Source organism: Phoxinus phoxinus, assembly GCF_949152265.1.
Source record: "Phoxinus phoxinus genome assembly, chromosome: 17".
Taxonomy (NCBI): domain Eukaryota; kingdom Metazoa; phylum Chordata; class Actinopteri; order Cypriniformes; family Leuciscidae; genus Phoxinus; species Phoxinus phoxinus.
The window spans coordinates 2,817,892-2,832,716 of record NC_136892.1 but is presented as its reverse complement, the minus strand read 5'-3'; the positions used below and the strand labels follow the sequence as shown (position 1 = coordinate 2,832,716).

The 14,825-nt window shown below is 40.3% G+C and overlaps 1 protein-coding gene across 2 annotated transcripts in view; it reads left to right on the top strand.

Annotated features, from left to right (window-relative positions):
- The window catches only part of septin8a (septin 8a), a 33,964-nt gene extending 20,991 nt beyond the window's left edge, over positions 1-12,973 (top strand). Inside the window, exons 7-10 of one of the 2 annotated variants that reach the window (XM_079585052.1) lie at positions 2,140-2,308; positions 4,366-4,498; positions 8,521-8,684; positions 12,337-12,973. In XM_079585052.1, the coding sequence (XP_079441178.1) occupies positions 2,140-2,308; positions 4,366-4,498; positions 8,521-8,684; positions 12,337-12,340 (470 nt within the window). In that variant the 3' untranslated portion in view covers positions 12,341-12,973. Of the gene's footprint in view, positions 1-2,139; positions 2,309-4,365; positions 4,660-7,049; positions 7,138-8,520; positions 8,685-12,336 lie in introns of those variants that run through there. The other variant, XR_013794475.1, reaches the window with a different exon arrangement.
- The last annotated feature ends 1,852 nt before the right edge of the window (positions 12,974-14,825 follow it).

The window sequence follows — 14,825 nt, the reverse complement described above, 5'->3', positions numbered from 1 at the left end:
AGTTAGTGGCAAAAATCGTGCAAGGACATGCTTGACCAAACCTGCACATCGGTCAGAGCTGAGTGTGTGTTTTCATCAGCTGGGAACATGCTCAGTATCTGAATGGCAGTTTGCTATTTTGTGTTCATGTAGTTCACTACGCTGTGTGTTGAAGTGTGTTTTCTCAGGTTACTGATGCGCTATTGTAACCTAACTTACACTAATGCACATTAAGGAAATTATATTACGGTTAGTTCCAATCCTTGATTCTGATTGGACAGTAGCTGTGTTATATTCACGATAAAACACGGCTATGACCGCTTCACCCAACGGTTCTATGCATCACTACACAACACCCCTAGCAACCGCTCTTAGCAACGTAAACATGTTTGATCTCATTGATATTGTTCATTGAAGCTTATAGAGTATTGTGAGAGATCGAGTAAGCGAGTGTACCTGCATTTACAGTAGATACAGCATTCTCCTTCAGGTCAGTCCTATATTCATAATAATAAAAAATCCGTTTGAATGTCCGCTGCGATATCTTGTCCTTTTAACAGTTAAGGGGTTTTCCCCGAGCCCGTAGTCATCTGTCAGTGTCGTCTTCCTTCTCCGTGATCACAAGTTTGAGTCCTTTCAATGTAAAAGTCTTCTCTACTGACTGACTCACTCATAAACACAGTCTTTGTCTCCATCTATTGGAGAAATAATGTATGTAACTTCTGTAGCTGTTCACGGTCAGGGACTATTTTTTCCGGCGGGCGGAAGGCTTTTAGTGATTTTACTTCATGAAAGTTGCATAGATACATATTTTTCGGCTTTGATAGTTGTATTGTGTGGAAACCGTTTTATAAAAGCAATAAGGTACTCGAGGAAAGTGCCTAAACTCGGCTTCACGTCGTGCCTAACAACGCCCTTCAGCCGTGACTTATTCACGATACAGCACAGCCTCGAGTACCTTACTACTTACTTATATTTTATTTAAGAACAATTGTTTCAAAGTTAATGCACTTTAAAAAGTGAATTGTCATATAATTTAAATAACAGATGCATGCTTGATTTGACTTATATTTGTTTATTGCGCTCGCGTGCGCCCTCTTGTGGGCATCGGAGACAATATAACACTTCTTTTTCCTTTTAACATCGAGTAATGCCTTTAGAATTATAATTTGAAATTTGCTAATATTTAAGAAAGATATTCAAATTGAGCTTTTCAGCCATTTTGACAGCCCAAGTAGTAAGAAATAAGATTCTTGCAGTTTGGCTGTTGATGTTGCTCTGCTCTGGAGAATATCATGCTCGAGGGGCTGGAGTGTGTCGGACACCTTCATTTGAACCCTGCTGGGGGTCTTTTTACAATGCCTTTCATGTGAAAACAATCCCATCAGTCAAAGCGGCGATAAATGCCACTCTCGACGGAAGCTAATTACGCTGTTTTCTCAGATGTGAGCGAGAGAGCTCTGCCACTGATAAGGTCACGTCATTAGCCGTTACCGTGTGTCAGTTTAATTGCTCGTCCAGCTCAAGTAGAGACTCATGAAAGAGACGCTCGGCGTAGAGCTCCTCACCAGAACAGCGCTGGGCTTTGGGAAGTCTTGTAGGGTTTGTCAGCATGCATTAAAATACAGACAAATGTGACCCTGGACCACAACCTCACATGGGTCAATTTTTTTAAATTTTGATTTATATATAATCTTGAAAGTTCAATAAATAATCTTTCCATTGATGTATGGTTTGTTAGGATATGACAATATTTGGTCATGCATATTTTACACACACACACACACACACACACACACACACACACACACACACACACACACACACACACTGCAGCTGTAGTTATTTAGAGCAGACACAGTTCACTAGTTTCTATCAGCTCACATCATCTTGTACTGGATTGAGCCGCTTCATGTCTACAGTAATTGTACTAAATATTGAACCAATGAAACTGTTCCTCTAACATTTATTCATCAGTTCTTTAAAGTACAGGGTTCAAAATATTCTTAGTTTTCCATGTTTCTCTCTGCCTTTCAAAGTTTACTCCCTGGCCGTGAGCCTGGAGAGAAGACCGAGCGGACTGGTTTTCAAGCGCTCGTCCCTTCAGTGGTGACCGTTGTAACTGTACTGACCGTGTGTGTGTGTGTGTGTGTGTTGCAGTGGAGAATGAGAGTCACTGTGATTTCGTGAAGCTGCGGGAGATGTTGATCAGAGTGAACATGGAGGATCTGCGAGAACAGACTCACGCCAGACACTACGAGCTCTACAGGCGCTGTAAACTAGAGGAGATGGGCTTCAAAGACACCGACCCCGACAGCCAGCCCTTCAGGTGAGACCCTCACACACTCCCCGCGGGCGCTCCGCCATCGGCTGTACAGAGACATGGCCGTAGTGTCCGTGACGCCACCCGTAGTGTTTCTGATGAGCAAAGTGGGCGGAGCCGGCCGTCGCCATCTTGGCCGCGCGTCACTCCCGGATAAACGAAAATGTGCAGCGAGGCGGATTAGCTGAGGTGACGTGATGCTAACAGACAAACGGCTAGTAGTGACATCAGCGGCAATCCACCTGTCACTCAAGTGGCCACGCCCTTAATTATACAAAACTTTAAGGCTTGTTATAATTTAAATTAATGAGTTATAAAGAAATTCACCCCCTTCACAGTCGTCATGAAGGGCAAAATTAGCTATATAGACCAAAACCACTTTTTGCACCAGGCTGTAAACATGTTTTTTTCTGCTGTAAAGTTGAGCATTTTAACATGGGGGTTTATGGGATTGAGTCTCTTTTGGAGCCGGTCTCTAGTGGCCAGTCGATGAACTGCAGTCACTTCAGTGTTGGTTTCGAGAGAGAGACTGGAAGGTTGCCGCTCGCTCTCAACATGCACTGATTTTGCAATTTGGTGTTACTTTGTAGCAGCAAATACCATGTGACCAAAAGCACAAATCTTATTGGTTGGCCAGTTTCCTTCACCGTGTGATGGAGAATAGATTTGCATTAGTGGCATGCGAATGGTTATGACGCTCGTTCATATTCAAATGTTTATCGCACAGAATTTTGGTCATTGTGTGATCAGGCCTTTTCGAAATTGTAAAGTCAGCATGAAATCACAGTTAACCCTTTCAGTTCTGAATCGGATTTACAACATGTAACTTCATCCACTTCTCCCGAAATACATGAAAGAAGTAAGTGGAACTGGGAGAAGAATTAAGTCAACTTTGTAGATAATTTGGGTGATGATGTGTGTTGTGGGCGGAGCCTACCTGAATAAAAGAGTGAAAAGGTCATTTTGTGTTTATATCTCATAATTCTGAGGGGGAAAAAATCTGAATTGCAAGATATAAACTTAGCGTTCTGCCTTTTTTTCCTCAGAACACACACCAGTGAGTATGTACGCTTCAAAGTAGGGATGCACGATATATCGGCCATCATATCGGTATCAGCTCGAAAATTTTGCTGATATATTAAAGCCGATAAATAGTGTATTATTTCCTCCAGCTGAGACACTTCAGATTCGCACTGTTCAACATGATGGTTTTGAATTGGAAAAAAATAGTTTCCTGTTGGCCGTGACCTATTCGGTCCCTATCATCATACACCCGGCGTAACGCAGCGCAGGCGCGACGCAAGTGTGTTTTGCTAGTTTTAGCCCTACGCAGTTATCATTTTCACGTCCTGCGTCACGTTGTTTAAATAGCAAATGCGTTTGCACCCATCTGTGCGCCCATGAGCTGCTGGTCTGAGAACGAGTGTGTGTTCAGACGCATTGTTGACGCGTTGCTATTTTGAGGAACTGAAATAATCGGAGCCATTGACCGACTGAAACCTGCACTAAAGTCAATGGCGCAGTAATTTTTTGTTATTTAAAAGAGCGCGTAAGTAATGTGCGCCTATAGGCGGGTCCACAACGCACGTACACTCTGCTTATTACACACACAGGGATGCACGGCATCACAAAAAACTAGCCAAATATTACAAATAATAGGATTACAATGTAAAAGATTATTATTGTGTACATAAAGATATGGTGAATCCGGCTTGTCCCGTAGATGGTCTGTTTGCGCACTTTTACCCCGCGCACGAGCAGAACCGTTTCCTCTCTGGAGACGCGTTCGGTCTTTCCACTATCAAATTCTGTCGTGTAAATAGCGAATCCGCCCTGATCCTGATGTTCGCTGTCGTTTTTTCAGAAAAGGCTTTACATGTGAATGATTAAATCTATTTTGCAGTTTGGAATGAATCGCATTGCTTGTGAATGCAGTTTCATGTGGATTTTAAGTTTAAATGTTTGTAAAATGTGCATGTAAATCTTTATGAAAAGGAAAATCAGGTTATATACATTCATTGCCATATAAAACCACCCAGTTCAAAGCAAAATCTTTTTCACAGTCTACAGGAGACGTATGAAGCCAAAAGGAAGGAGTTTCTGGGAGATCTGCAAAAGAAGGAAGAGGAGATGAGGCAGATGTTCGTGAATAAAGTGAAGGAGACGGAGGGCGAGCTGAAAGAGAAGGAGAGAGAGGTTAGTCCTGTTTAAAGGGATAGTTCACCCAAAATTTTAAATAAGCCCATGATTTACTCACCCTGAAGCCATCCCAGGTGTATATGACATTCTTCTTTCAGACGAATACAATCTGAGTTATATTAAAAAATGTCCTGACTCTTCCAAGCTAAATAATGGGAGTCAATGGCCCTCATTTATCAAAAGTGCGTACACCAAATTTCCAGCGTACACCTGGCGTACACCCAAAACCACGGTGACTTTGCGATTTATCAATATGGACGTTGGCGTACGGCACGCTCAAATCCTACGCCAGCTCAGGAGGTGGTGTACATGTACGCACGTTTTGAGTTAGTGCTGAAATGCGTAGAAAAACAATTCCTAACACCACAAAACGCACTGACAAACTAAAGATATGATATATTATGACCCTGTAAAAAAACAACAACAGAAATTATAAACTTCATTAAGCCCGGCATGCGCGCACGGACTGGGTTCAGTAATGCGTTTCCATTACCCTTCAAATTGCGCAAATTGAAATTGCGAATTGAAAATACGCCCAATGGAAACATGTCAATTTCGCAAAAACTGGCGTTTATCGCAAAAAAAGTTTTTACGCTCGCATGAGGTGGTTTTTCAGGCAATTCGAAAAAGGAATATTTCAGTTTTTGCGCATTTACAGTCACCTGAAGACGCGGTGTGTTTGGGGTCCGTGTCCGCAAATAATAATAATTATCATCATTATTACTAGGCTATATTTAGAAGACGCTTTTATCCAAAAAAGGAACAAAGCAATTCGTCAAATGACATTCATAATACGGGTTAGACAATAATAATACAGGACTAAGATTATCACAAATAAACACAAGATTTTGACACATATCCAAAGGGTTTGTGGAGCGGAGTGTGGAACGCGCACTGGATGGCACGGAGGCGCGCGCGCGAACACTTTTTCCTATCAATAGTGAAACAATTTAAAATACTCCATCATTTCTGGTCATACTGAAAATAATAATACATTATTTGTAACTACAAGAAAACGTTGTGCTTTTGTAAAATAAAATAAAACAATCAGTTTCGTGATCTCCGTGAACTGGAGCGCGAGAACTGAAACAAAATATAGCCTATCTAAAGCTTGAAATGTCCACTTTAAAACGAACAAATTCGAATCGAAAGCTAATACATTTTGTTCTGATTAAGTAATCCGTATGAAAGGTGCATTTCTCTCTAAAAGCGCATTAACAGCGAAGATGGAGATCTTAGCCGACTTAGAAAACAATAGTTTAATATTGGCTCTTCTCATTCATCACTGCGGGAAAATATCAATTCCAGATTCTAATTTGGCCTTAGAAAACCAGTAAAATCGACATGTTTTCCATATTAATTTGTGTATATTTTACATGTTTAATAAAGGGGCAAAAAGTCATTAAACAAAAATCTGAAAATTCGTCGATATTTACTTTTTTGCGCAGCAGTTGGTGTTGCCAGTTCAAATGAAACTTTTGGTGTTCAACTTTGCGTTTTAAAAAGACAACCGTTAATTTTTCGTTTTTCAATTAGGCCTACGGGTTTAAAAAGGAAAAACGAATAGACACAAAAGTAGCCTACATGGATCTTTTGGAATAAGAGACAGAGTTCTTTATTAAATTAATAAAATAAACAATAATTAGCCTATAGGAATACTGGATTCTAAACCTCAAAGAAATGTCACAATCAAAACCTCAGAGCAGAAATGAGGGGAAACACCCAGAAACTCCTTATATATCGTTCGGAGTAGCCTATAAGGGCCCTGACATTAATGCTTGGATAACACGTAGCCTACGTCTCCTTCCATTAATAATAATAATGTCTAATGCGGTGGCTGTGATATTATATAAACCAACGTCCGTTGCCGTGATTTTTGGAATGACTTATCGCGCGAGAAAAAAGGACGTTTTAGTAGCATCACATCGGTTAATGGAAACGCCGTCATTTCGCAATAGTTTTTTATCGATATTTAGATAATAGCGCAAAACATTTGACATTCTTCTTCTTTTAAATAATAATAATAATACAAATAATAATAATGACAAAGACATTCTTCTTCTAAATAACAATAAGCGTCATTAATAATCAAAATCATAATAGGCTACTAATAAGAAAAATATTACAAATTGTCATACAATTATTCACATCATCATCACTATTGTACACCCTATTACATGTGACGTCATACGAAATTCAACGCTAATAGTTTCAAAACACTTGCTGTAAAATAATGCATTGTGATAGGTAATTTGCTCAACCACCCAGCGATTTAAACTGGATTTCCACCGGAGAAGTTTCTCCTCTTTGCCGTCTTCCGTGTGTCCATGGCGTAAAATGAGGGCGTGGGGAGGCGGAGACGTGAATATATAGGGGCGTGTTAATCTAATGACGATCGTTTTCAGCCGCGGCATTTATCAAGAGGAAGGTTTGCGTACACCTGAATTTCAAAGGTACGCACAGCTTCATAAATCAGGCGGTGAGAGGAGTGTAAGCATAATCTTACGCCAACATATACGCCCGTTTCGACGCAAGATTGATAAATGAGGGCCAATGGGTATATTTTTTGGAAGTCCATAAAAGTGCATCTGTCCATGATAAAAGTGAATCTATCCATGATAAAAGTGAATCTATCCATGATAAAAGTGCATCTATCCATGATAAAAGTGCATCTATCCATCATAAAAGTGCATCTATCCATGATAAAAGTGCATCTATCCATCATAAAAGTGCATCTATCCATGATAAAAGTGCATCTATCCATCATAAAAGTGCATCTATCCATGATAAAAGTGCATCTATCCATCATAAAAGTGCATCTATCCATGATAAAAGTGCATCTGTCCATCATAAAAGTGCATCTATCCATCATAAAAGTGCATCTTTCCATGATAAAAGTGTATCTATCCATCATAAAAGTGCATCTATCCATCATAAAAGTGCATCTATCATCATAAAAGTGCATCTATCATCATAAAAGTGCATCTTTCCATGATAAAAGTGCATCTATCCATCATAAAAGTGCATCTATCCATCATAAAAGTGCATCTATCATCATAAAAGTGCATCTATCATCATAAAAGTGCATCTATCCATGATAAAAGTGCATCTATCCATGATAAAAGTGCATCTATCCATCATAAAAGTGCATCTGTCCATCATAAAAGTGCATCTATCCATCATAAAAGTGCATCTATCATGATAAAAGTGCATCTATCCATCATAAAAGTGCATCTGTCCATCATAAAAGTGCATCTATCCATCATAAAAGTGCATCTGTCCATCATAAAAGTGCATCTATCCATCATAAAAGTGCGGTTAATAAAGGCCTTCTGAAGTGAAGCGATTGCGTTGGTATAAGAAAAATATCGATATTTCTAACTTAATAACTAGGTTCCGGCAGACCGCCGCATGCATCGATTTACAGTGAAAGAGAAAAACTTGAACTCACGCACAACGTAATGAACGCGGAAGCGCAGAGGAAGAGCAAAACTAAACACCGGTCACGAATTAGAGTCTAAACAACTAATTTTAAAGAGAATTGTGGGAGGAGCTTGAGTGATTGCCCAGCTCTGTGTGTTTGAACCGCGAGAGGCGTCAAAGCTTACTCTACTCCTACATCTACATCTACGGCACACATCGTCCAGTGTTACTCTTGTGGCGTAAGTCGACATGTGTACGGCCGTCTGCCGCAAGCTAGTTATTTTAGTCAATAAAGTTTTAAATATGGATATTGTTAACTCTAGAGCCGTGTGGAGCACTTTTATGATGGATAGATGCGCTTTGATGGACTTCAATGCTTTTTGAAGAAAACAAACAAACATTCACTGCCATTATAAAGCTTGGAAGAGTCAGGACATGTTTAAATATAACTCTGATAGTGTTCGTCTGAAAGAAGAAAGTCATATACAGCTGGGATGACTTCAGGGTGAGTGAATCATGGGATAGTTCGCCCATGAAGTCAGCCTGGCCTGCGTCTGGCGTAACACACACTGATCTCACACACTCTCTGTGCTCAGTTACACGGGAAGTTTGAGCAGCTGAAGCTCATGCATCAGGAGGAGAAGAAGAAGGTGGAGGAGAAGAGGCGGGATCTGGAGGAGGAGATGAACGCCTTCAACCGGAGGAAAGTGGCGGCCGAGACGACCCTGCAGCCGCTCAAGAAGGACAAAGACAAGAAAAAGTGAGTTCTCACACTTCCCTTTCCTCAGGTGTGTGTGTGTGTGTGTGTGTGTGTGTGTGTGTGTGTGTGTGTGTGTGTGTGTGTGTGTGTGTGTGTGTGTGTGTGTGTGTGTGTGTGTGTGTGTGTGTGTGTGTGTGTGTGTGTGTGTGTGTGTGTGTGTGTGGCGTGAACTCGTCATACATGACCTCTAGATTATCAATCAGGGGTGTAACGATACACTCATGTCACGATACGATATTATCGCGATACTCCAAGACATATGATAAAAGATTAACATAAAATTTACTGATTATTAAAATGCTACATTTGGTTTTACATTGTGTGTGTAAATGAATAGAGTTGGACTTGGAGCTTAAACCCAAAGCACAGGACAATAGAGACACCAGAATAACAATATTCATGATCCTGAAGCTGAAAACACAGAATTATTGTAGATGAATATGCTTGATCTCTGTCACTCACTAGATATATTATAATGTAGGACACTTTTTACTGGTAACATCAGACATTTGGCATTTTCAGAACCACAAATATCGTCCCATTATTATACTTTATATATTACATTATAGTAGTTTAATGTCTGACACTAAAACTCAGTCATTTGTATTTTGGGTGAACTGTCCACAATACATATTGCATTATGTATTGTGATATATTGTGACGCCCCTATTATAAATATATTTAGATAAATACTAAAACACAGCGTAACAATCCAGCCAGGTTTGTGTACAGTTGTCCTCAGACCCCATCCCTGAATAGGCTTGTGGTTTGAGAGGATTCGTATAGAGAATAGTGATGTCAGAACCAGTGATACCAGTTAGACTGGCTCTCTCTCAGCACGGCTCTCGAGTCGTGTGGCCAGCTGAAGACAGAGAGGTTTCTCTCTCTCATATCCAGCCTCAAATATACGTTCTTTTAAATAAAAAAAAACATTGTTTTCAACTTTGTGTCCAATGTATTAGAAGGAGCTTCATGGACGTCAGCCTGTTCTGAGCTCTCGCGGCTCGCAGGACGCGCGGCTAGCTCCATCTTGTGGTTATTCACGGGATCTGTGAGCATCCATTTTGTGGTTTGTACCTGACATGGGTCCTGTCCTGTAACGTAATCCGCTTTCCACCGTTCCCATTGCTCAACCGCTCCATGGTTTCGACTGTAATCGCGGCTCAAGTGAAAATGCAGCCTGGAGCCGCTCCGTATCGCTCTGCTAACCGCTCGGCCCGAACGTGTGTGTGGAAACCGACTTTTTATTATTACCTTCAGAGATGATGTGAAATATTGTAAACGCTGTATTGTAGTTCCCGTCACTTCACAACAAGTCATTTTACGTTTAATGGTATTCAGATCACAACAGGAATGAAAAATAAAACAAACATAAATTATGCTGCCATTCTTTTAAAATAAGTTTTATTTTTTTATATGAAGCAAAAGTGAAGCTGCCGGCAGGGTGGGAAAGTAACTTTTTTTGCCCAATTTTACCAGCCACTATTTCCGGAATTCAAATTTATAAAAGAAAGTGCACTAGCATATTTTGAATTGCTTCAAAATACTATTTTTATTATTATTATTAATATATATTTTATTAATATAGGCAAATAAAAAGTGATGTGAAAAAAAGCCTGCGAGTCCATGGTAAAATTGTGTTCAGTTTGGTCATATTCTACAGTAATTGTAGGTCTACATGTTTAATGAAAAGAAATATTGCCTCATCTCTCAGTAATATGGTTGGGCCAATAGGGCGACTGTGGTTCCTGGCAAGCCAGACTTACATCAAGATGTTTAGTCCGGCAACTCTCCATAGACGCGGCTGAATCCGAGGGGCGGGATAAACGGCTGTCTCTCAAAATCCCTCTGCACGCAATAGGATAGCGGTACAACCAACCAGAGCAACGGAGAAGGAGACGTAGTCAGAGCGGCAAAGATCCGGTCCAGCAAAACTCCGAACACTTCTTCCTTTTTAAGAATGACTTAAAGGTAGGGTAGGTCAGAATTGTCTAAAAAAACTTTTATTCAAATTAGTTTAAACTGTCTTTATATACCAATACATAATTAAAATGCAAGTACTCTGAAATAGAGAGTATAAAAATTGAGTGACTCTAGCGTATTTAATCTTCAATAAACACAGCTCATTAATTCCATTCACTCCCACCTAAAAACGGGTGCGCGACTGCGCGCACGTGGGCGGAGCCAGTAATAGCGGCGGTAGTCATGGCGACGGAGAGTGACAGTCGCGCAAGCCAATCACTTGTTTCGTCCCGGTAGGAATTAATGAGCTGTGTTTTTTGAAGATTAAATACACTATAGTCACTCAATTTTTATACTCTCTTTTTCAAAGTACTTACATTTTAATTATGTATTGGTATATAAAGACAGTTTAAGACAATTTGAAAAAAAGTTATTTAGACAATTCTTACCCACACAACCTTTAAGTGCCGTTCTTTGCTCTTTTCTTAAAGAAAAGCTGAACTCCAAGTCCTCCAGAGTCGCGGCCAAAGCCGATTTGAAAGACCGCTGTTCTCCATCCGCAGCCGCCATCTTTGTTTTCAAGTGGCAGCCGTCGCAACTCTGTCGTCATATGTTAAGCCCGCCCCCGCCTACTCTATACACGACGTGATTGGCCTGACCCAATTTAGGTTTTGCAGCTAGAAGGTCTATGGAGAGTTGCTAGACTGCCCTGCTGCAGAATACACTTTGCTGCCGCTAGGGGGCGTCTAGATTTCTAGGCTAGCGACTGTGAGTCTGATATGAATAAAACACGTCTGCAAATATATTTGAATTGATTGTTATCGCTGCTTCCATAGACACCGGTGTGTATTTTACAAACTATACATTTGTTTTGCTATATGCATTTAAATGTCTGAAACCTAAAATAGACATTATGTGGTCTGACAAGCACTGAGCGCGTCCGTCTTTGGCTCAGCGCCAGCCATAGCGCGAGAGCACAGCTTGAATCCGGCAGTGATGTCACTGTACATCCGCTTCTCAGTGGTCAGCTGATGCAGAGCTGATGAGATGTAGAGGAAAATATCTAGTGGAAAATGAGAATGTTACATTGCTCGCACGCTATTGGCTGTGAACTGCACAAACCAATGGTAGAGCGGCGTAACTGCGCGAACCAATCGGTGCGAAGCCCGCCGAACTGAGCGCAGGGGAACCCGCCTATAAAAGACGCTGGAGTTGCCATGGATTCAGGTTACCATCGACTGAAGTGACGACCGCTAGTCGTTCGCACCGCCACTGTGGCTGGTATACAAGGCAAAATCACCCGCCACTTTGAAAAAGTACCCGCCATTGGCTGGTGGCGGCTGCTAATTTCCCACCCTGGCTGCCGGTGTTTGAGCTCACATATACAGTGGACAGTCCGGTCCTTCATTCTGATTGGTTGAGCCGCGTTCAAAGCCGTTCTCCAACACACAAAATAAGTTTTCACACATATATATTACGTAAACACAAACTTTTATTTTGGATGCGATAAATCGGTTCACAGAAATAATAATCTCCCGTAATGACTGGCATCGGTCCATGTGTTCCCGTGTCACGGCATGCTTGTGTATTTGTGTGTTTTTTTAAGCACTCATGTCTCATTCTACATCAGTTTGTTTTCATTTATTTTGTGATTCATTTTCTTGTGTTGTGTTTGTTTGTCTTCTTTCAGTTAATTTATGAGCTCCTCATCGCAGGCCATCCATGGACTTTCCTTCATTAACTGCAGCATCAGCTTTTGTTTTCTGACACGTTCCTCATGACATTGTGTTAAAGGACCAAAGATCCTGACGGGAGGACAGAGAGGTGCATTATGGGTACTCAGTTGCCACATTTTTTTGGGGGGTGAATGTCTTTTTTTTTTTTTTACCCCATTTTACGGTTATGTTCTATTATTATTATTTTTCCACCGTTGTTTTGGTACTAACCATCTGTTCATGTGTCTGTCAGGCCAATGTTGTGACGTACATGTTCCCCTTGCCAATGTACAGTAGTATTTAAGATCTGAGCCAAACTCATTAGCACAGCAGTGATGAAACTAATGCACACGTGTGTATGATTTTATTATTATTATTATATAAGCCTGCATGGGTATGGCTAAATAAAGCAGTCTTAAAGTTATTTTGGTGCAGTTTTTAAAAGTACTTGACAACAGATATGCAAATTTATATTTTTTTGTATTGTAGACAGAGCATTCAGATTATATTGTTCATCACCGAAGCCAAACTGTAGAGGCAAAGACAACTTCATTTGCATACGGGGAAATGTTGTATCCGCTGACATTGAGAATAAACACTCCCCTGATTTCCTCCAACTGTTGGAATGTGTTTGTGGTGTCGGGTTTATGAAATGTGTGTGTATATAACTTCATTTTTAATAGGAAAATGAGCTGGCTGTTGTCTTCCACGGGTCCAGTCGAAGCCAGAAGCTGTAATTGTCTCAGTTTTCTGTAGTAACTTCATTGAGGATTTGGATGTAAAGTTGAAGTTCTCTGTGAAGCATAAACTCTGTGTGTCCATCTCTGCCTCTGGTGTCTCTTCCACATTCATGAGCAATACAGTTCACATGTGCAGTTCAACACCTTATACTGTAACTTATACATATGTGAAGGAAGGGGCGATTACGATGAGAAATATTTGTATTTTATTATTTCACTCTAATGGTAAAACACTTTTAAAGACATTTACTTTATATTACTAACAAAAAATAAATCAAAAATAAAATAAGAACCTAGTTGCATTTGAGCACTTCCGGTTCCATCGTCCCGAAGTCAATAGAGAGCCTAAGTCCCTCCCCTTCCGGTGGACCACCATGGGACCTTATTTCGGAAAAATATTGTATGGTAGTCAATGGCGAGAGACAACAAATATTTTGATCTCGTTTGAATTGTGCCCTGAATTACACATATGATGTTTGTCAATTTAAAAGATACATTTTAAAGTCAAGAAAGTCGCAGTTTGATGTAAAACTGTTGAGGTATAAGACTGTGAAAATACGTAATTACAAAGACTACAAACCCAGAAGGCGCACATGCGACGTCATACCTTTTCTCTCAATGAATGAAGCTAACTTTACTGAAGCTAACGTCTGTCATTTTTTCTATAGTCTTACATTATAATCCTAACGTTACGCCGTCATGCCTGACTCGTGTTTTGAGCCAGAATACACACATACGAGCAACGGATCTTGTGACGTAGGCTACATAGTGCGAGACGAGAGATGTAGTTCATCGAGCGATTTTCACATACAACTAAACGTTACTCTTCTGTTTTATGACAAACTGCGACTTTCTTGACTTTCATATTTACCTTTTAAATTGACAAACATCATATGTGTAGTTCAGGGGACAGTTCAGACGGAATAAAAAGATAAGTTATCTCTCGCCATTGACTTCCATACATATTTTTTCCGAAATAAGGTCCCATGAGCCGGAAGCGGAGGGGCGGGACTTAGGCTCTCTATGGTTTTTTGAATGGGGTTTTGGCTATACCACTGTCTATGGGTTTTGGTTAATGGCTGAAATAAGGTCTGATGAACACAAGCTCAGGACACTTTCACGTTTTATTCCACGGCATAAAATACATCAATATTACATCTCGTGATCTTTTTGAAGCTGTTACCGGCATAGACAGCGGCTGTTACGTGTCTTTAAAAAAAAGCCGTTGCTAGCAAGTGGCTATTAAATGTGACGACAGAGGCTGTCGAAATCATAGGTCGAAACAGATTAAACATCACGCTGAACAGGTACAAAATTATAACCATAACGATGCTGTAAAAGCAGACTCTTACAAACTATTTTTAACTCAAATAGTTCTGGGGAAATATTTTTAGATAAAAACTGAAAGAGTTGTAGGAAGCTTAGGGATGGCGACGTTGAATTCGTAGTTAGTTTAGCCTTTAGCTTTTTACTTCTGACGACTGCATAGGTTTCAAAATTCATAGAAATGTGTTCATCTGTGATTATTGTCTTGGACAAAACGTGCTAATATCATAAACGTTTGTTTATCACAGAGCTTGTTTTTATAATCCAAAAGCCTATGGGAAAATCCTGTCGAGGGAACCAGTCATGAGGACTGCCGGTTGGCTTATAAAATGACGTCGTACATGTGGCATTTGTCAAGTATTTAACCAATGAAACATAATAAAAAGAGCTTGTGGCTA